This window comes from Balearica regulorum, chromosome 2 (assembly GCF_011004875.1).
Source record: "Balearica regulorum gibbericeps isolate bBalReg1 chromosome 2, bBalReg1.pri, whole genome shotgun sequence".
In the NCBI taxonomy this organism is placed as follows: Eukaryota; Metazoa; Chordata; class Aves; order Gruiformes; family Gruidae; genus Balearica; species Balearica regulorum.
Window position 1 is genome coordinate 134,014,479 of NC_046185.1, and position 21,980 is coordinate 134,036,458.

At 45.6% G+C, this 21,980-nt stretch overlaps 1 protein-coding gene across 1 annotated transcript; it reads left to right on the top strand.

The window, feature by feature from the left end:
* The first annotated feature begins 246 nt into the window (after window positions 1-246).
* Window positions 247-2,998, top strand: SP8 (Sp8 transcription factor). The gene is made up of 2 exons (XM_075747140.1): window positions 247-364; window positions 1,421-2,998. Exons 1-2 carry the CDS (start codon window positions 344-346, stop codon window positions 2,909-2,911), a joined length of 1,512 nt encoding a protein of 503 aa, XP_075603255.1. The 5' UTR covers window positions 247-343; the 3' UTR covers window positions 2,912-2,998.
* The last annotated feature ends 18,982 nt before the right edge of the window (window positions 2,999-21,980 follow it).

A 21,980-nucleotide genomic window follows, 5' to 3' on the forward strand; every position in this document is an offset into this window, starting at 1 on the left:
GCGGCCGGGACGAAGCAGCCCGACTCGGGGCGAGGGGGCCCTGAGGACCGGGACTGTGGCCCGCGCCACTCGACGACGTGACTGCGTGAGGTCATCAGCGCCGTCGAGCCCAGCCGGCTGGGCTCGACGGCGCTGATGACCTCACGCAGTCACGTCGTCGAGCGAGGCGGCGGGGCCGGGGATTGGCTGGCGGCTGCTCAGCGGTACTTCAAAGCCGGCGAGGGAGCTACAATTGTGGTGGAATGGGCGGAACTGATCATTGTATTGCACACCTCTAAAAAAAACACTGCCTCTGATTTATCAATATAAAAAAGATCCTCTGAGAGGAGGGCACTTTTGTGTGATGGCAACTTCACTTCTAGGGGTGAGTCTAAGGATTTTTTCTCTTGCTGGTTTAATTAGTTTCTTTTTATTGTCGATTGGAGGGGGTTAAAATAACCCCTGTCTTGACCGGGGCTATCAGTCTCCTCTATTCAGCCTTTTTTTTTTCTTCTTTTTTTTTCTTTTTTTTTTTTTTTTTTTAACTTAATTACAAGTGAGTTTAGGAGAAAAGAAAGAGCGAGAGGGGGAAAAGGGGGCAGAGTCACTTTTCAGTGAGCAGGAAAAGGTTTTAAGGGCATTTGTAGAAACAACCTACAGCGCCTGGGCTGTGCTGTTCCTGTGCCCCCGGAGAAGTGGCCTTTCTTCTTTACATGTGACTGCTGGAAGGAAAAAAAAAAAAAAAAAAAACCAAACCAAAAACCAAACTCAAACCCAGCACTATCGTTTTTCGTGTGCAATTTCTAATTTGCAACAGATTGTGGCTTTTTATTTCCCTTTAAAATAACACAGCCCGCCGTGTCCAGCAGGTACGTTGAACTGAACTTGTGTATACATACATATGTACATATGTAAAATTTCTATATATATTTAATTATCGTTGGTACGTAAATTAGGATTTATTTATTTTTAGGAAACTTTTTTTTTTTTTTAAAGAGTAATTTGATAATCTTGTAATTTAAGAAAACAGTCTTACTGACCTGAGGGACGGGGACCGGCCAGGTCCCGGGGAAAGGGAAGAGACTGAAACGTAGCTGCCGCCGTGCCGGGGGCATCTTTAAAGCTACGGTAACAGATGCAACTTTTTCCCCCTCTCTTTTTTCCCCCCTTTTTTAACCCTTCCCGAGCTCCTCAGTGGGAGGAGGGTTGGACGGTGAAAAAAAGCCCCGGAAGGCGCTTGGAGGCAGAGCCGCGGTGCCGGCTCCGGCGAAGGGATCCTCCCGCGGGATTCGCGAAACTTTGCGCCCGCGGCCGGGCGGCGGAGCGGAGCGGGGCCGGGCGGCGGAGCGGGACCGGGCGCGGGGCGCTGGGCGGCGGGCGGCGGCGGGTCCGCTCCGTCCCTGACGCCGGCGGGGCGGCCCTCTCCCCTCTGTGCCCGCAGGAGGAACCGCGGGTAGGCTCCACGCCGCTGGCCATGCTCGCCGCGACCTGCAACAAGATCGGCAGCCCCAGCCCCTCGCCGTCCGCCCTCTCGGACAGCGCGTCCTCCTACGGCAAAGGCTTCCACCCCTGGAAACGCTCCTCCTCCTCCTCCTCATCCTCGGCGGGCAGCTGCGGCGCCGTGGGCTCCGGCCTCCCGGGCTTCGGCGTGGCGGGCGCGGCACGCAACGGCTCTTCGGCGGCGGCGGCGGCGGCAGCGGCGGCGGCGGCGGCGGCCGCCCTCGTCTCGGACTCGTTCAGCTGCGGCGGCTCGCCGGGCTCCAGCGCCTTCTCCCTCACTTCCAGCAGCGCGGCTGCCGCCAGCTCGCCCTTCGCCAACGACTACTCCGTCTTCCAGGCGCCGGGCAGCGCCGGCGGCGGCGGCGGCGGCGGAGGCGGCGGCGGCGGGGCGGCGGGGCAGGAGGCGGCGGCGCACCAGCCCGTCTTCATCTCCAAGGTGCACACGTCGGTGGAGGGGCTGCAGGGCATCTACCCGCGGGTGGGCATGGCGCACCCCTACGAGTCCTGGTTCAAGCCCTCGCACCCGGGGCTGGGCGCTGGCGAGGTGGGCTCGGCGGGCGCCTCCAGCTGGTGGGACGTGGGCGCCGGCTGGATCGACGTGCAGAGCCCCAACGGGGCGGCCGCCCTGCCCGGCTCGCTGCACCCGGCGGCCGGCGGGCTCCAGACCTCGCTCCACTCGCCGCTGGGCGGCTACAACTCGGATTACTCGGGCCTGGGCCACTCGGCCTTCAGCAGCGGCGCGTCCTCGCACCTCCTCAGCCCCGCCGGGCAGCACCTCATGGACGGATTTAAGCCGGTGCTGCCCGGCTCCTACCCGGACTCGGCCCCCTCGCCGCTGGCCGGCGCCGGGGGCTCCATGCTAGGCGGCGGCCCCGCCGCGCCGCTGGCCGCCTCGCCGCGCTCCTCCGCCCGCCGCTACTCGGGCCGCGCCACCTGCGACTGCCCCAACTGCCAGGAGGCCGAGCGGCTGGGGCCGGCGGGGGCCAGCCTGCGGCGCAAAGGGCTGCACAGCTGCCACATCCCCGGCTGCGGCAAGGTCTACGGCAAGACCTCGCACCTGAAGGCGCACCTGCGCTGGCACACGGGCGAGCGGCCCTTCGTCTGCAACTGGCTCTTCTGCGGCAAGCGCTTCACCCGCTCCGACGAGCTGCAGCGGCACCTGCGGACCCACACGGGCGAGAAGCGCTTCGCCTGCCCCGTCTGCAACAAGCGCTTTATGCGCAGCGACCACCTCAGCAAGCACGTCAAGACCCACAGCGGCCCCGGCGGCGCCGGCGGCCCGGGAGGCGGCGGCCCCGGCGGCGGCCCCGGCCCCGGCGGCAAGAAGGGCAGCGACACCGACAGCGAACACAGCGCGGCCGGCAGCCCGTCCTGCCACTCCCCGGAGCTGCTGCCACCCCCCGAGTCCGGCCACCGCAACGGCCTGGAGTGACGGGCGGAGGCGCGGGGCCGCTGCGCCCCCCCCGCCCCGCTGCCCCCGGCCGCCGCCCACCCGGGTGCGCAGCCCCGCGGCGGGGACGCGGACACGTAAGTAGCCGGCGCGGCTCCGCAGGGACCGCGCTCAGCCCCCGCGGCCGCCCCGCTGCCCTCCCGGAGCTCCGCACGGGGCGGGCGGTGCGGCCGGGTCGCGCAAGCCCCGCGACAGGGGCAGGGGAGCGGCTGGACAAGGGGCGAGGGCCGCGGCCCCCCGTGGGGCAGAGTCCCCTTCGCCTTGAGACACCCCCCCCCCCCCCTCGGGTTGCCTTTAGAGCGAAAAAAAACCCACGTTCCTTCTCGCTTTCCTGCTGGAAACAGGCCCGCACCCCCCCCCCCCTCCGCCGCTACCGTCGGTACAGCAGCGGTGCCCCGGGAGCCGCGGCCGGGCGGGCCGGGGCTGCCCCCGCGGCGGGGGGCTCCGACGGCAGCGCCCGCCAGCAGCGGTCGTTATCCCCACACAGCGCCGAGCTGAGACTCAGAACTGCCCTCATCTCGTTAACTGCCCAAAGCCCTTGTGCTCCCCGGGACCGGGGCGGCGGTGTGCTTCCTCCCTCCCCGCCCCCCCCCCTTTTTTTTTTAAATTCTAACAAATCTTTTACCTTCCTGAAGTCCAAATTTCATTACGTTTGCCAGCGCATTTGTATAATTCCCTTTTGAGTAGGAATCGCGAAATACGCTGAAAATAATTAGGTTGAAAGTCGTATATTTTTAAATTCCAAATAAATGAAGCAGCACCGTGGGTTTCAAGCAAAGCTGTAGTTCCAATGCCAAAAAGGGAGGCCGGGGCGGGGGGGGATAGGAAAATAAAATATTTGTAAAATACGTCTGAACCTATAGGTTTGTACAATTGGGAATCGTTCTAGATTAGCTAACAATTAAATATAACTCCACCAATGTATCGGTGTGAGGTGCAGTTGTCCAGGAGACGATTTTGTATAGTATTTTTCTTGTAAATTACTTCCAGTAAATATTTGAAAATATATTGAAGTACACTTGAGCTTTTTTTTTTTTTTTTAATTTTTTATTTCTTTTCCTGTCACGAGAAAGCGTTATTGTTGCAGTCCTGGTTCACTGCAGTCTTTTTCTGGACTCGTTCCTTGAAGTGTACATCAAATTGCACTTCAGGATATAGGTTTTGCTTGAATATTAATTTAGGTAGGCATACAACTGTAATTAAGCAAACAATATTTGATAAATGTTGAATGACATTTAATTTAATGGAGCATGTACTTATTTGCATTTGCTGGCAGTTCAGGTATAGTTACAGTGAGAGTTCTCCTATATTTCATAAAGTGGGTTTGCCACGACCCATGTATTAAATAAACTGTCCAAGTGAAACTGAACTAACGTTGGCCTATGTGTATTTCCTGAAAATAATATTGATAAATGTTAATAAACACTCCTGACACTACATTAGCGGTTTGCAATGCTGCAAACTAATTGTCTCATTGTAATGTTGAAATAATTTGGATATTTCACATTGAAATGGAAAGCCCTTCGCTGGAACATTTTAGATTTGCATTTTAAATGCATGAAATGTAATTGATTTTTATCTGTAATATTTTAAATGGTATTAATAAACTCCAGATAAAGCATTCTACCTTAGGTCAGCCAATTGTTTTTCTTCTTTTTAATTCCATCGTTACAGGCAATGATTTACTTTGAACTCATATGGCATGAGTCGTTCTCTAGAGTTTCAGAGAAAAGTGAAAAGGCAACGAATTCAGTCCCGTTGTAAATTGTAGCACCTAATGAGAGCAGCTTTGAGGCATTACAACGAGTAAGTTGGCATTCTGCTTCATGCTTTTCATAATGCACTAGCAGAGGAAACTAAAGGAAAGGCATTAACATCTTTTTTTTTTAAAATAATAATATTTTTATCAAACTTAAGATACGGTGCCTCTCGCAAAACCGACTGTGTATGAGTGACTGCTTTTGCCTCCTCCTCAGACATCATTTTTCACATCGCGCCAGATCCATTGTGAAGGCGATTTAATACTGAAATACTAAGGGTCATTATTGCTTTAAAAGACAAAATAAAAAGTGGTCCGCCGCTTTTATTTTTAGGTGACGTGTCTGTGGCTGGGAGCGATGCTAATTGCCGTAGCGAGCGCTAACTTCTGCAGGTCTCGGGGGTGGGAAACTTGGCGGTTGTGTGTGAAAACTCCCTTCTCGTCCGGGGGCGTTTGCCCCGCAGGACCGGGAATCGGGACGATTTCAGGGGCTGCGGGGTGCTGCTAACGAGCCGGTTCAGCTCTACCACCCTTGCTATGCCCTTTAAATCTTGTCCGTAGTGTTTCTCAACAGCAATAAAAATACTATTGCGAGAGTTTCCCAAAAACTAGCGTCTTTTGCTCGAGGCAGAAAAGCAGTTACGGCATTTACTCAGCGTTTTGGAAAAAACTCAAGCCAAACAATCAAAGAACACCCCCCCCCCAAAAAAAAAAAAAAAACAACCCACAAAAAAACCCAACCAACCCCCCCCCCCCCCCACCAACAAAAAAACCCCAAACCGCTGACGCTTTCCCTTAACACTTTTTTTGGGGGGGAGGGGGATGGGGGAAGTATTGTTCCTGTTTGGCAATCTGGCCTCTTCGATTGCACAGGGAGGCGATGCTCACTTTTGGGGTACTGAAAAATCAAGACTAGAGCATGGAATCTGCGGAGCAGAAAGATCTTTTGTGCGTACTTGTAAAGAGCATTATTAGCGATAACCTAAACAGCAGGTATTAAAATGGAGAGCAAAAGAGTGTGGACGAGCCAAATCCAGATGCATTGAAGATTTTGGTTCTGTGCATGGCATTGGGATTAGAAAGGGCTTTTAATGTGCACTGGAAACAGGAGTTGTTCTGGTTGAGCTGGATTTTATTTTTGCTTCATTACAAACATAACCGTCAGAGGCCTGCAAAGTTTCCTACTGAAACAAAGCAACAGTTTGCTCTGCTTTTTTTTCCCTCTTTTTTTCTTCTTCTTCTTTTTTTTTTTTTTCCTTTTAACTCCATGTAAATGGAATTGTGATTTCTCCAGTGGGAGCGAGAGGCAGCATATCTGTTACCTGGAGGTTTCCTTCCTGATGGAATAGGTTGAGCAGCAAGTGAAAAGGAAAGGGAAATGGAGCAGCAGGTAACATCTAGTACTGCTTCTCCGATACCCCCCTGAAAAGAAACTGCTACCAAAATGCCACTGGGCAGGAGCCTGTTCAGGGCACTGCTTGCTCCATTTTGGGTCAGTCTGGCAGTGGGATAGAGCTGGTGACAAACTCATCCTTACCCCAGGAAGCAGCATGTGTTCCTGCGGCTCGGGGGCTGCCGGTTTGGATCTGGGCTGTGTGAGAACACACGTATTTTTTTCTTTCTTTTACCAGCAAAACCCAGCACTTGAAGGCTGAATAGCTCCTTTTTGTAGTTGATTTACTTTTACTAAACCCTTCCAGATAAGGGCATTGAGTTGTTTGATAGGAGCCAGGAACTTGTCTCTGCGTTGTGCAGATCAAGGTAGAGTTAAACTAGTTTGCTGACCCACAGGTCAAAACGGTGTCCATCAACTTACCTTCCAACTGCCTTCAGATGATTGTGGCCATTCCCGTTTGCTCCCTGACCTTTTAAGTCTCTCCCTTCAAGCTTGTAGCAATGTCTATCGAATTTCGTGTCCTGCTTTTCCCATTATTCTGGCTTTTCATTGTCATTTTCCAGTTTAAATTTTCAATAGAGCAGTGATGGAAGATGTGCGCAGCTGAAGCGATTTAAAACACCACTTCATTTCTGCGTGCTGTAGTGCCTTTCCCACTACCCTCGGCCTGTGCCTGCCGAGACTAAACAGCGATCAAAGGGTGTTGGCTTTGCTTTTTCTTCCAGTCTAGGAATGTGAAAGTAGAAAGCAAGAAATGAAATCTCAAATGCTTTATTTGTGGATGTGGTGGTTAATCCAGCCATCAACACTCTCATTGCTGTAAAGGTGGCGGAGTAAGTATACGTGATGCAGTCCAACAAATCTTTCAGTACGAATGGTTGTAAGTATGCACTTGCCAAAACCCGCCACGCTTCAGTTACATTCTGTGAAGCGACCTCTGGTTTAGCTTTGGGAAGAAAGAGCCAGGAAAAGGTGTGAACAGATCAGGTGTGCAGTTGCTCACACTTTCACCAGATACGGTAAAAGGACAAAACTCTATTGCTGTATCAGAATATCCTTGCATTTCTTAGCATAAATGAGGGTCTGCTTTTGCAGCTCGCTCCATTACATTTTACTTTATTATCCTAAAGATATTAAAAAAAAAATTCTCAGTGTTTCCATGGAGGAAAGCAGGTACTGCAATATCTGCTTTACAATGTAGAACATCATTTTTTTGACTGACAATTGTTTGTATGGCATCTTTTCAAGCGAGCTGGCCATCTTGTGCTGAAGTGTGTGGGGAAATTATTAGACCTCAGGAAAGTGTGCATTGAGAAAAACTGCGCCATTTAGGACAATTACTGCGTTTCCAGTTCTATGGTTTTCTAACTGCTGCTTGGAATTACTCACTTTTTAAAAAAGGGATTAGGGAAATAGGGGATAATGGCAAGTAAAACCGCATAGGAGCTTTACTGGGGCACTCTAAATACAGAGTAAGTCCATTTTACACTTGTGGATTTCGAAACAAACTGGGACCCCGCATTACTCCTTGAGCAATTCTGCAAAAGGCATATTTATACTGCCCGTAAGGCCCGGTGAGAGCCTGGATAAAGGACCCATCTTCTGGGGAGCGACTTCCGTCGTGGCATTTGGAGATTTCTGCTTTTCAGGCTGAACGATATTGCTCTGCAAAGTGCAAAAACCAGTCATGGAACACCACGATTTTTGCGGGTGAAGCACCGGTTGCCCCAGGGGGGTGGTGCTGCGGGGCAGCCCCTCCTCACGGCCGGGGCCCCAGGGCTTCCCGCGGGTCGGGGACGAAGAAGGGAGGGTTGTGTGTTTGTAATACTGAAACTCCTCAAATAGTGACACAGAAACTTCGTCCGTGGCTAGCGCAAGAGTGATGGATGGGCGGGAGGCTCCTTTTAAACAGCTTTTGCTCTTGGGGAGATGTAACACCACGCAAGTTTCCTTTGGGAGGACGGGGGAATTTTTTGTTTTGTTTTGTTTTGTTGGCAGCACACTGTACTTTACGCCTGGCCACATCTCTTGAGACGGGATTATATGTATGCCTGTGCCTATATACTCGGTGGAACCTCCAGCTGCCCGCAGTGTTACAAGCACGCCTTTCGCTGGCGACAAGGCCGGCCACTCGCCCATCCCTGTTGCTACTGGGCTGTAGGCTTCGCACATCGCCTGGGCTTTCTCCCCCATCGCTGCAGGGCTGTTCCCTTCATCCTCCCCTTCTCTTTTTCTGTCCCAGCTCGGACACAGACACACGCACACAGGGATGCGGGGGCGGGGGGGGGGGGGCGGTGCGGCCGGTCCTGCCGCGGGCTCGCAGCGCCACCCGGCGTGGGCGCCCCGTCGGCGGCTGGTACCGCTGCCCGTCTCCCCCCGTTCGTCCCCCCCCCCCGCCCAGGGACGACCCGTGGCGGTTGCGAGCAGCTCCGCTGATGACCCGTGTGATGCCGGCGGGGAGGGGGGGGGAGGCCGGGAGGCGCGGAATCCGCGCCTCCCGGCCTCCCCCCCCTCCCCGCCGGCATCACACGGGTCTTCGTACCGAGTGCCGGTGTGTGTTTTATTTCCTGAACTGCCGCTAGACTCTGCCTCCCACCCCACTCCCGAAAAGCAGCAAGAATCCTCTCAACCTGCGAGGCTAAGTGAGGTTTCGCTAACACCAGTCCTTCAAACTCCGAACCAATTCCCTCCCCCTGGGGAAGAGTTCTCCTCTCCTCCCCTCCTTGCCCTGCTTCCCCCCCGCCAAGCGACACTCCGCGATGCTCGTTACGAGGGTGGGATTATTTATTTACGGAGCAAATGGTCCAGAAGCAGCTTCTGCGGGCAGAAGCGCAGCTCTTCACCTTTAGCAGGAGAACAAATCTGGAAATAAATGAGACGGGAAAGGTGCCTGCAGCCCCCCGGCTCTGCCGAGCACCCATAGCCCGGCCACGGGGCGATGGGGCGGCCGGGACTCTCCGCCGGGGCAGGACGATGTCCTCGTCGCAGGTGAAGAGACGCTGGAAATGCGAAAGCAGCCATAAGGGCAGGATTTGGGATCTCTTTTAGGTATTTCATCCCCAAATTCTTTGAAAGCTGCTGGGAGGGGGAGCTGACAGGGTGACGAGGGCTTTTGACTGTGTTGCTAAACTCATTCACGTCGTTTAACGCTAGCTCGGAGGTGGCTTTTGTTTTTGGTTTTTTTTTGATAATATTGGGGTCAACTCAGTCCTGAGGAAACGCTTCAAAGTACTTTCCTCTGTTTTGTAAACCTAGCTTCTCAGGGTAGCTCGGGTGTTCCCTGCACCGACTTGTGCTTGCGAAAGGCAGAAAGTGTATTCCTGCCGATTAAAGTTGCTCCACACTTTATTAACGCTGCTCCTGAGCTCGCAATCTTCTTAGAAAGACTTTTTTTTTTTTTTCTTTTTCTTTTTTTTAATCAAGGGGTACAGCGTGTTATTAAATTCTTACAACCCCGTTGGCAACCGGGCGGGACCGGCGGAGGCTCCCGGGGCTGTTAGCGGGGGGGACGGTGCAGCGGAATGGGCACACCGAACAAAGGTGGCCTCTCAAAGCAAAGGTGGCCGACAAGGAAAATACCTTCGGCCTGCAAATGAGGTGTCAAAGTACTAACGCCGCCTGCTTTCCTGCCTCCGATTGCAAGGAACAGACGATCAGATTTTGAACTACTTGGAGGAAGAAGTTTTAATGCTCAGAACTGCAGGGGCTTTCCCCTCTTCACTGCTGCCCCTTCTTACACAGCTCTCGCATTTTTTTTTAACCCCCTCAGTCACCTCCTCTCCTCCACTCTTCAGAGGGTTGTTTTTGTTTTGGTTTTTTTTTTTCATGCTCATACCTGAAGATCACACACGAATGCCAGGCAACAGGTATGAGGATTTTCTTCTCTGTTAAAGTAATCGACCTGGTGTGAAGATGTAGCCTAACCCTGCAAACCTCACCTACTGTAAAAAAACCCAAACCAAAACAAACAACCCCCCCCCCCCTCAAACCCCCAAACAACTCAAAACCAACTACCAACTCACAAAACCCACAACCAACACACACCCACTCCCCCCACCCCCCCCAACTCCCCAGCCTTCTCAGCTTCGCCAGGAGAGTCCTGTGCTCCTTGTCTCTAGCAGGGAAAAGCAGGCAAGTCACAACTATTTGCCTGTAGCCATTGCTGGTTTCTCCAGATAGATAAATAACTTCTAAAGTGGAATTGCCGAATAGCAAAGGGAGCTAGATTGGGTGAGGAACTCAGCCGGGCAATGCAAACAGGCTGCCTCAAGGAAGAAATCCCTGACTGGTAAGAAATTGGTACCTGAAATGTCGGTAAGAGCCAGTATCACTGTCTGCTGTGTGTGTTTGCTTTGCTTTGGAGAGTCCAACCATTACCACACTAAGAATGGGGCTTAATTTGCTTATCCATATACATATGAAAGGACAAAGCCGAACGGGGAAAACACTTGCCAAATACAGTTTTCAATTGCTTACTGTGCTGAGTGCTGCGGCACACTGCTAACTCTGTACAGCCATCTTCTGTGTTAGGACAAACACAGGTGTCATCTTATAGACTTCTTCCCTCCAGATCACTGGTGTCACTCACACAGACAATAATGCAGCCCTTGCTCAGCAGCCAGGGAGTTTTTCAGTCTCATGCCCCAAGTCTAAGATTTCCAGCAGTCTTCTGTTTTAATGCCTACTTTGACACTGGGTCACATCTACTTGAAATTAAACTCAACAGCCTGTGGGAACAGCTGGAGACTAAATTTACCTCCTGTTTTGCCAAGTACAGAATTTTTAGATGAATGAATTCAAAACACATGCAAGCAGCATATCTTTATGAGAAAAAAAGTTTCAAAGCTTTATGAATTCTGAAAGACTTGGATCCTGAAAGATTCACTCTCGCCGAGGACATCCTTGAAAAAGTAAGTGCAATATATTTATTTGTAGTTCTGCCTAATCCTTTGTGTCTTCTCCCTTCACGACACAGAAAACCAAGAATTCAGTCTGACCCGTTTCTGCTCATAAATGAAAAAGTACTTGATGTCAAAATCACAATGTGGATCTCGCTTCTGTTCTGGATAGATACTGTGTACCCAAACATGAGTTAAGTTACAAAACACATGGTATGTAAGAATTTATAATGTTTTATAGACATTAAATCACAACCTGGCTGGCATTTATATTCATGTCAGGCCCTGCTAATTTTCACTTGCCATGGCAGACATTAGGGTTTTTTTTCCTGACTGTATGAGTCAGGCAAGAAAGATGATGGACTTCTAATTATTAGCCAAGGTGCTAAGTTTCCACATCTCTACCCTCTTGTCTCTTGGCAGGTAAATATTCCAACATTTTATTTAGCATCATGGCATATAAGAGAGTGGGTGTAAAAAAATCTATTACAAATATGTTCAAGCTGAAATACAGATAAGCAGAACAAAAGGTCTTCCTCCTTTTGCCTAAGTGTTTTTTTGTTCTTAAATGTCCAGTAGGCAATGATATTTCCTGTTGTCAGTAATACTATACAGCATTATTGCAGACAACAGGAGAAAATGTGTTGCCTGCTAGAGATAATATACATTATACAGGATAGACTACTTACTTTCAATAGCTTTCAATTAAACTTTAATAAAAGATGAAACCCAAGAATAAAACATGGTTAATGGTCTTAGGTAACAAGTCTTTTTTTTTTTTTTTTTTTTTTTTTTTTTTTAAATATGGTAGTATTTCTCTGTTTTGTTTTGATTTTGCAATTTGGTAGCAGAAAGACAAGTTTGTTTCATAATGCAATTGCTGGCTTGCCATCAAAATGCTCATGGGAGAATTAACAAGAGTTTAAAAAAAAACAAAACTCAAGAAAATATTCACATCGGCACTTCTCTTCATGTAAACAGTGGGAAAGGAGTGAGACCAAAGAGCTAAATTTGAAAGCGAATAATTTTTAGCCTTTTGTAAAATGTTTGGTGAATTGCACTTGCTGATTTTGAGCTGAGCACACATTTTACCTACTGCAATATTTTTAAAGTTAAGTGGATTTTGCCATTTAGTTGCAGAGAAAAATGCACTTGTGAAGTCAGGCTTAATTCAAGAAAGTTATGTTACAAATACTTTCCTATGATTTATTGTGTTTCTACAGGCACAGAAGGGATCAGAAGGGAATAGCTGTATCTTCTGGATACATTTTTGGCACGTAATTTAGCCACACCTCCCCTATTAGTAGTAGTCATCATGATCTTGCTAAACCTGGTATCATTCCCTTTTTTTTTTTTTTGTCAGCTGTCATCTCTAGCCTGACTGCAATAACTTCCCTGATAAAATCTGTGTTTAGTTTTTGTTGGACAAATTTTCATTTTCATTGAAACACTGATTTTACTGGGACTTTGCCTGGGTGAAGCCTGAGCTGAAAAGTCTGCAAGACCTCAGCCTGTGCCTTCATGGTAAGGTGCTTGAGGCCAGGTGGGAGAATCAAGGATCTTGATTATGGGCAGATCTCAAGGCTGATTTTGCTATGGTGCTTCCCCTGCCAGCATGGGTTTCTCTAGGCTGGCAGTTCAATTTTCTGAGGCATAACCTATATTTCCAGAGAGTGTAATATCAGCAGAGAAAGTAGGCACTTCACACTGCTCCCAAAAAATGCAAGATAAGACGCAATAGAGAGAATAGGAATAGGAAATAGAACATAGGCATTTGGCCAATGTCAAACCCAGGGAACACCTATAGGTACCTTATTTTACAGGCCCCTGTGTGCCTAGGTATACATCTCCGTACACTCCGTCAGGCTCTGTATGGCTGGCCACTTTGATGTCTTATTCTGCTGGATCCCTTATGAGCTTGATCCTGGTGATGCACTTTGAGGATTTCCCACGTACATCAGGGTTTAACTCCCCACACAACGTACACAAAACTGCTTTTGATGAATGACGAGAGAAAGGTCACGACAGTGTATCTCCATTTCCTGTGAAATCATCACTTGCCTGGGACCCTACAAGGTAGGACTTCCAAGTAGTCCGAGCAGAGGTGTCTAAGCTGAGAAGAGAGCAAGAATTTCAGTCACATTGCCCCTAGGCGTTATCTAACTGCTAAATGCACACAGGCAAAACATTTGTTTTCTCCAAAGATCAAATGATGCTTGATTTCTCCTGGCTTCATGCCAATCAACAAAGAGATCTGTATCTTCACAGAGATGTGAACTCTGATGGAAGCTTCATCTGCAATGGGAACATTTAAAAAAACTTCTGTGCTGGATAGATACTCTAATGTGTAACATTATGTGAGCTTAGCCTTCTCTTTAATTGGGATACAGTAATAATCTTCATTACCTAGCTACCTATTTTCTTATTTTTTAGAAGGCTAATTGCCCCTCAAACCAACCAACAGATACAAAAGTTCCCATGAAGAGAGGTACACAGGCACACTGGCAGTTTGATCATATGAAATTTGTTTCCATAAGAAATCACTTAAAAATAAAGACAAATTTAACTTCGCATGTACAACAGTGGCAACCAGAATCTCATGAACTCAGAATAATCTTTACATTTTTTGATTAGTACAAGAATATGTTCCTAGTATGACTATAGACTGCCTGTTTTCTCGAGGTTGCGTTTACATTTGACAAGTATCTTTCCTGTTACATAAAGCTGATCTGTGTAACTAAGGTAGTAGGATGGATTACTCTAATAAGTGAAATTCAGAAGGGAATTGTAGCACACCCATCCCATACTCGTAAACTAATTCATTAACAAAAGACTGTTCGACACAGAACCTGATACAAATGGTTTGCAAACTAAAGTCACTGAACTGCACATTACTTGTCTTAAAAGGTATTGCCTTACAACCAGGTTTCTGCACGTGGAATCAGTCAGGAATACTTTTTGTTTGATAAAGTTCAGTCAGCGATTTTCCCTGAGCAGACAGAACCTCAGATTTTACTTTTAACTGATGGGAAGGCATCTCATATACTGCAAATCCTGCTGCCAGTACCAGTTGAGCTCCTCCCTGTTGGAAGCTGGGAGTATAAAACCTCTGTCATGATGATATTCTGTATCACAGGACTATAGCAGTATGGAAAGCGGTATATTTAGGATGGATTTAGAGCCATTTAAAAGATACTCTTTCCCATTGAGTAAGGAGTGGCTCTGATCCTCCTTCCAAGAGCCATGGAGTCAAAATGCAGCAGCCGTAATGGTTAAGTATACATTTAAGTGGAAAAGAAGTGGAAATGTGCCTGAGTTATACTGCAGTTCAAATAAACTACAAGAATACCCGGGGTACTTTCAAAATCTGACAGGGAAGTTATATATCTAAACATATCCAATTTCCTACCTATAGAACACTACCGATACGGGGAGTTACAACCTTCACAATAAATCTGACAGTCAGAGGGTTGGTTAAATCAGCAAGAGCGAGGGGGTGCTGGAGAACAAGACCGCGCAGCAGGTGAGAGCAGGCACCAGGGTGGTGCCGATGGGCACCCACACGGGCACCGCAGGTGTCCCTCCGGGCATAAAGCGGCTCTCTTTAGCCAAATACGTGGCATGCTGAGGGAGGGAGAGAAGTCTCAGCCACACATGCTTGTTTCATAGTTGTCAAATATGCCTGTAATACAATTTTGTCAGAGGCAATTATCACTGCAGCACGGTTGCTCTGGGAAGCCTTCCTCTCCTAGGCCAAATTGTAACTATCAAATCTCAGTTGGTTTGACTGAAAAAATATCATGGCAGTGATGTCTTTTTCACTGAAAAGGATTGTTTGCCACTCTGTTGTCATTAAAATGAAATACAAACTAGCCAAACTGTCTTCACCGAGCTCTGATCTTAGATAGCCTGGTAATTTCTGTGAGGAGACAAGCTGTATTTTGCTTTATTTGCAAAACTGTTCTGAGAAGGTTTTCACATTTTCACAGTGGTTTTCAGCCAAAAGTGTCAAAATTTACTTCCTGAAAGTCAAACTGAAACACAGATGCTGAAGCAGCTAGCTAAAAATCACAAGTAAAGTCTTTAATAACATACTGAATTTCCCTTTCCTATGTTTTTGACACAAAAAAGGGTCTTTTTTGCAACAATGTATACACTAATTAGGTCTATTATTAGCATGGGAAGAGTATGTGAAGACTTCAGTCAACATTGAAGGTCTTGTGCTGGGTGCTCAGGTCAATACTTGTCCTGCCTATTGAAAGAGAAAAAGCATATTTTCATAGGCTGATAGGCTAGACCACCCTTCTCTGCCAAAGCTCAGGTGGAAGCAACACTATTGCAGCAAGTGTCTACCTGAGGATTTGTAAAAATCCAAACACCTTTCATATAGGCATATTCACAGTTTGTTCCCTAAAGCATCTGAAACAAGCCAAAACAAGTGAGCAGGACAAGAGTGTGGAGGGCTGGGTGAGCAGCAGTATCTACTTGCAGGGTGACTGTCCCAGCTGAAGGTTCCCAACTGTTACATGGTTTGGGCTTTTCAAGATTTCAAAACACAAATCAGATATTTCCAGCTAGACCACCAATTCACTAAACTGTCTTACACAAGAAAAAGTATTCAACATTAGGCAAACAGGCAGCCAAACGCTTCTGTCAGTCTCAGCTTGCACCCGGAGAGAAAGAACAATTTCCAGAGTGAAGTGATGGATGCACAGAAGACCTGACATGTAAGGCATCCTGAAGAAGACAATCAAGGTAACTGAAATTCAGAAAAAGACAATCCTTACTGTCAAACAAAATACAGTAAGATGACATATTGTAAGCTTAGATGTAAGAAACACAAAGGTGAAACATTATAAGCTTATCTTTAAGTAATATAATCTATCTATTCAGAGATGGGACTCTAGCCTGTCTCTCAATAGTCTTCCTTTTCCTCTCATCCTCCCTCCCATTTCCCTCTTGAAAGAACAGTCTGGTTTGCATTTGTGTGTATTGTCACCTGAAGCTTTTACGTGGCTGTCTCCTGCCCAGCATTTCTGTTGGGCTGCCCCACTCTCAGCAGTGACTGCTCTCTTGCTGGTATCCTGGCGAGAATGAGTTCACACAAAAAGAAAACAACAGTTTTTTGTCATTAAACTCAGAGACCAGCGCACACATAAAGGGCACTGCGGAAAGTTAGGTGCAGAATTAGATGTTGGAACACGGCAAGAAAGAAAAGGGTCAGCTGACTGGGAAGAATCCTTAAAGATGATCCAAACAGTAGAAGATGAGGCCTAATAAGAAATTCTGGTGATGTCTGCCTCCAATGTGTAAGGGCAGAGGACTTTTATTTGAATGTTGTGGACATCTAGTCGCCATTGAAATGATCCTATTTTTAAAAAAACCCTGTCTTGTCAAGATACACAGATTGTGTGTTTTACTCAGCTTGCTATTTAGCCATAGCACTAAAAGAGGGCTCTGGTGAAACTAGATTGAAGGAACATGCAGAAAAAATAAAGGAGAATTTAGAGAAGATACACAGGAATGACTGAACAGCTGGATGCTGGATAAAAAAGACTGCAAGAACACTTACTTCTAGCTTGTGAAAGAGAAGAATAAGTGGTTACACCTCAAGTATTTGTATGGAAAACAGAAATCCAAAAGGGAAAGGTTCTTGTGATCCTTGGAGTTTCATTGTTTGCAAGCTTGACTGAAACGAGCCAAGTTTAGACTCCAGGTTGCAAAACTTTAGCTGTGATGATAACCAGTCATTGGAATTAAAATAACCAATTGCTGGAATAATCACCAAAGGCTACAGTAAAACTCTTGCTAATGGTAACTCTTTAACCACTATTATTTTCTAAAGGAAATAAAATGTAGTCTAGGCAGGAATTAGTTTAAGGAACTCCCTGACAAACATTGTGGAGGCAATCACAGCAGTCCTCTACAATGAGTTTACTATCTCTGAATCTATGGAGATAAGCTGTCAAGTGATTAGCTACAAAATTGCAAAATTATTTGACTGCTGGAGGCTGTAGGACACTCTAATCTGTATTTAGCATTTCAAATTCTGAGAGAGGTGGAAGGGCTGACTCTGAACTCATGGTTCTGTTCTGGTGAGGACCACCATCAGCCCATGCTGAGATATTATTTGGGTAATTAGTTTTGAGTGGGTTATTTATTTACCCTTAGATGTTTGCATAATAAAATTGAAATTTGTTTAATTTATTCCTTGATCATTTAGTGAAAAGTCAAAGTTTGAGAAAAATCCATTTTTAGCCAGTTTTGCAGATTCATTAATTTAATTAATCAAAATATTTTTTAAAAAATCAAATGCTGACTTCTGCGGAAGTTTATTTTAGTGTTGGTGAAGGATCATGTTTAGCCTTCTTTTTGAACCTGATTCATGGCCCACTGAAATTTATAGGGGCCATTCATTAACTATAATGAGCTTTGAAATGAGTCCCTTGTGAAACAGACTGCTCAGATGTGAACGGATGCAATCATCTTTGGATTTTTAAACTGTACAGCTTGAACTTGAATTGTTTGCATTCACATCGAAGTGTGCTGACTTAGAAGAAGAGGCAATTGTAATAGTTAAACACATCTGCCTAGTGACTTTTACTGATTGCTTCTCTATGCATCCCTCCTGCTAACAGATGCATAAATGGAATTCTGCAAGAGTTTGCCCTGGTTGTGTTAGAGTCAATATTTTCATTAATGACCTAGAGGGGAAAAAGAATTTGCTTATTAAATTTCCAGAAAATGTCAAGTTGAGAAAGACTGGATGCTGGAAGACGGGATTAGAATTCAAAATGACCTTGACTAACTGGATAAATTGTGATTTTCAACAGAGACATGCTCTAGCAACTAAACTCAGCGGGGAATGACCACTTGCGCAAGTACAAGCTACGGGCTAAACATGATAACTGACTAGGTGGCATTTTTATGGAAACGCAGACATGAGTTTATGGTTGAATGAAATCTTGACAAAAGTCAACAATGTCATGCTGTTGCAAAACTCCTTCCTGAGAAATGCTAGGCAGGAATATAGATTACAAGACATGACAAATAATCCTTCTGCTCTGCTCAGCCCTGGGAATACCTCAGCTGGAGTATGCTACCTGGCTTTGGAAAAAAGACTTCATGAAGGGTGTGTACCAGCTGGAAAAATGAAAAATTGAAAACAATGATGATCAGCAAAGGTGATTTAGGCTACATATCAGGGCCTTTTGACTTTAAGGAGAGTGAAGCAGAGGTTTCTGATGGTTAGGCATTGTCTGTGTTGGAAATTTTAAAGAACTATTTGAACAAATATCCGTGTAGCTGATCCTGCCTTGAGGATATACAGGGTGACCTTCTTGGGTCTCTTTCAACCCTCTGGTTCAGGAGGGCTTATGCTGGGTGACCGGCTCTGGCAGAAGTCAGAAAAGTCACCTTGCTCACACTTGTGAGTGAGTGAATGGTTTTAGATTTGTCCAAGCTCATGTGAAAAAGAGAGAATTTCAAAACTTGAATCCATGGACCAGTTTTTATGGAGAAAGTCTTCCTGGTCTGTTCTTTTCCTGATGTAAAGGGTGGCTGGTTGTTTCAGCCCCACTGTGACTATCAGCCTGGGACCCCTGCTGTTGCCCAGCCATCAGGGCTTGCTTTTATTGCCACGTTTTCCGAAAGGCTTCATACTTCTCGGTGACGGTTGCAGTAGTTTTGCCAAGAGCACTGCAGCTCCATTGGTCAAAGAGGAACAACCTTTTGGCTTATTTGCAGGTTTGGCTCAGTCCATGTCTTGAGCAGATGTCCTATTTTGAGCTTAAGAGTTGATTTCTTTTGATCTAATTACAGTATATGAGGGGTGAATGTAAGTTAAAATTGTGTTGAGCATCCTCTGCACAAAATGGCAAGCTTATTTGCCTACATTCCCACTATCTTGAGTAACACAGTTTCATGACTGTAATGGAAAAAAAGAAGCTCGTTATGTTCAGCAATTCTTTTTCGGCTTATTCTCAATGATTGAGATGAATACTAGTCTTGAAGTACACTGTTAGAGACTGTCTCATATTCTTATAGACTTCTGGCTGAATGATGTTATTCAGTAGCTTTTCTTTGTGTCTGAGATAAAACATATAAGATTCAGATTCAATGTGTTTGATTCAGGTTGCCTGAATAATTTTTGGCTTATGGACAATCATCTTGATAAAGTTTCTGTATTTTTTATTAATTTCAAATGCTAATATCATGTGGATATTTTCATTCTTCTATTTTAAAGCAATATGAATCGAAGGCACTGCATTCTATTTTATGCATTATACTTTGGTATACTGTATATCTATCCTTATCTGAGAAAGTTGAAGATCTGCTTTAGGCACTCCACCTGCAAGTCTAATAAATCCTTTCAGTGAGATTGGCCTGTGTTTATTTTAGGCTTTGCACATCATAGGGTGAATTAGTTATGGTTCAGTAAATGCTTTTAAAAGATATACCTGCCCTAAACTCAGAAGTGGGTCATGTCTGGCATATGTTGTTTAGAAGCACCTCAGGTATCATTACTATGTATTTCAGCCAAGCTTATTCTTCATTAAAAAAAGATACATATATTATTTAACTGTACAAATTTTAAAGATCTTTAGTGCTTTGACAAATCTGAAAATGCATTTCTAATTTCCTAAACCCATGATTATCATAATTAGACTGGTTAATAATAAAGCATTTACCACCCCCACACCCTCCCCTGTGTAACTGTAATAATACCATGGGTCACACAATAAATGAAAACCAAAACCTGTACCATTTTCCAAACCATCGGTAAAATCATGCTCTTTATTGAACTGGTGGTGAATCCCTTAGTGCACTGAAGGATTCAACATCACAAGAGGTTGAAACTTGAGCACTTATGCAGCCTATTTTTCAGACAATTTATCCAGTTTGTCAACAATACTTGTTTTGTTAACACTTCTTGAACTCTCGGTATATGCTTGGCAGCTGTGAGATTATATAAGTCTCTGAGGGAGTCAGTAGTCTTCTATTACATATTGAGATTTCTTATTCCGGGCATCGAACTCTGCAGGGTACTTCACCACAACCAATGAACTGACATTTCTCCCTGAAAATAAGCAGAAGGAAACTCTTAAGAAAACCATGAAACTTTGATGTTGTTATATGCTGAAAATTGACTGATAAAAATGGTAAAAAACTTTTTCCCTTTCCAATTCTCCTTTAAAGAAGCCCAATTTAGCCTTGCACCTACACTTATTCCATTTTCCCAAATTGTGTGCCAACATTGCTAATTAAATTATAATTTATCTACAAACGTGAAAAAGAAAATACAGACATTTCATCAGTCACAAACCTCAAGCTTCTCTGCAAAATGTGACCCTCGTGACAAATATATTTTATCGTATTTGCTCCTTATTAAGCATTTTTCTATCAGTTGGTCTTATGGTACTTTACAGGTAGAGGTAGCTAGCACTGACACAGATTTACACAAAGAGAAAGTGAAGCATAGGAAGCAAACATTTAGGGTGTCCAGGGACAGACAATTCAGGAGCAGAATACAAATCTCTAAAAGGGATCTGTAGCACTTTAAATTGGGACTGGAAATGGTTAAAGGACTAAGTATTAACTTAAATTTGAGCTAAGAGGTCTGAAATCAGAACAAACTACTTTACAAATTTTATTTTGTTTAATTTGAGCTTCCAGTTCAGGTCCATCACACAGTCCTTAGCATCAAGAGTTCAGCTTAATGATTTAAACTACCTCTTACAAAAATTAACATAAAACCTAGAACAACAATTTAAGATTATACAGCTAATTAATTATATCTGTCACTGTTAGCTCCAAGGGAGTCTGCTCAATTGCATATTTTATGGAGTGAGAAAAGAGGGGGCAAGCACTTGAATGAAAAGCTGAAAAATTATCTGCAGCTCACATTCATATTCAGCTCAATATAAAAAGTGTGTATTTATTCTCTGAAGACAAGAATACTGATCAGGTTAAAAGACTCCTGGTCCTAAATGGGACTTATGCACCAGGGAAAAAAAAACAACCCAAACTGTAAAACCACCAGGTCAGGCAACACCCTTTTGAAACTAACTGCTCTTTTTTTTTTTTTCTTCCCCTGCTGACAGCTCATTTCTAAAGAAGACCTCAAGCTACTGATGTTTTATGGCAGTGTTTGTGCATTTACTAAATTAAAATATGCTTCATGTCTTGCCATCACTGCTGGTGAATTCTTATTATTTTTCCATTGGTAACAACAAGAATAACTATGCTCTGTGCTGGTGATGGTTGGTAAGTGATCGTAATGCAGGTCCTTCCATTCTGGGCACAGACCAGACCTTGTCCCACCACCTGAAGAAAAAAGCAGAAAAGTTGTAATGTGCCTACATGGTCAGGCAAGAAGTGAAATGGGTTTGGAAGCAGCTCTGGATATGCAAATTTAGGCAAAATAAGACTGATGATAGGATCTATTTCTGCAAGTCTGCACAGCATCTTTGTGTAATATCTCTGTCATTGACTAGACGAGGAAACAGTGTGCTTTTGTAGGTCTGCTTCACTAGGTTAGGTTCCATCCATTAGGGATCTAAGTATAATGCTTCTCACATGTGATAACTCTTTGCTGGCAAAATCTGGCACTTTGTTGACAATACCTTTCCACCATGGGGATGGGAGGAGCACAGGCTTCTTCATGAAGTTAAGTCTAACGAGCCAAATCATTTGAGTTTGGTTCAAATGGTCAATGTCTAATCCAAATAAAACTGGGGTCTATGGAGCACTGAGAGGGCACAAACCAGTACCAAACTAGGCAGTGACAGTCCTTTATATGTTAGGATATATTGCAAAGTAACAGACAGGTCCCCTTGTTCTTTCCCTTAAGGTTAAGCAGCTGTGTCATCTCTATGCTGCAACTTCATCAATTATGTCTAATGAATATCAGGTCTAAATTTTCCTGTTAAGGGCAAAACCTGAAGGGTTTGTCTATCTGGAGAAATTTACTGCCAGGACTATAACTGCCTTCACAGA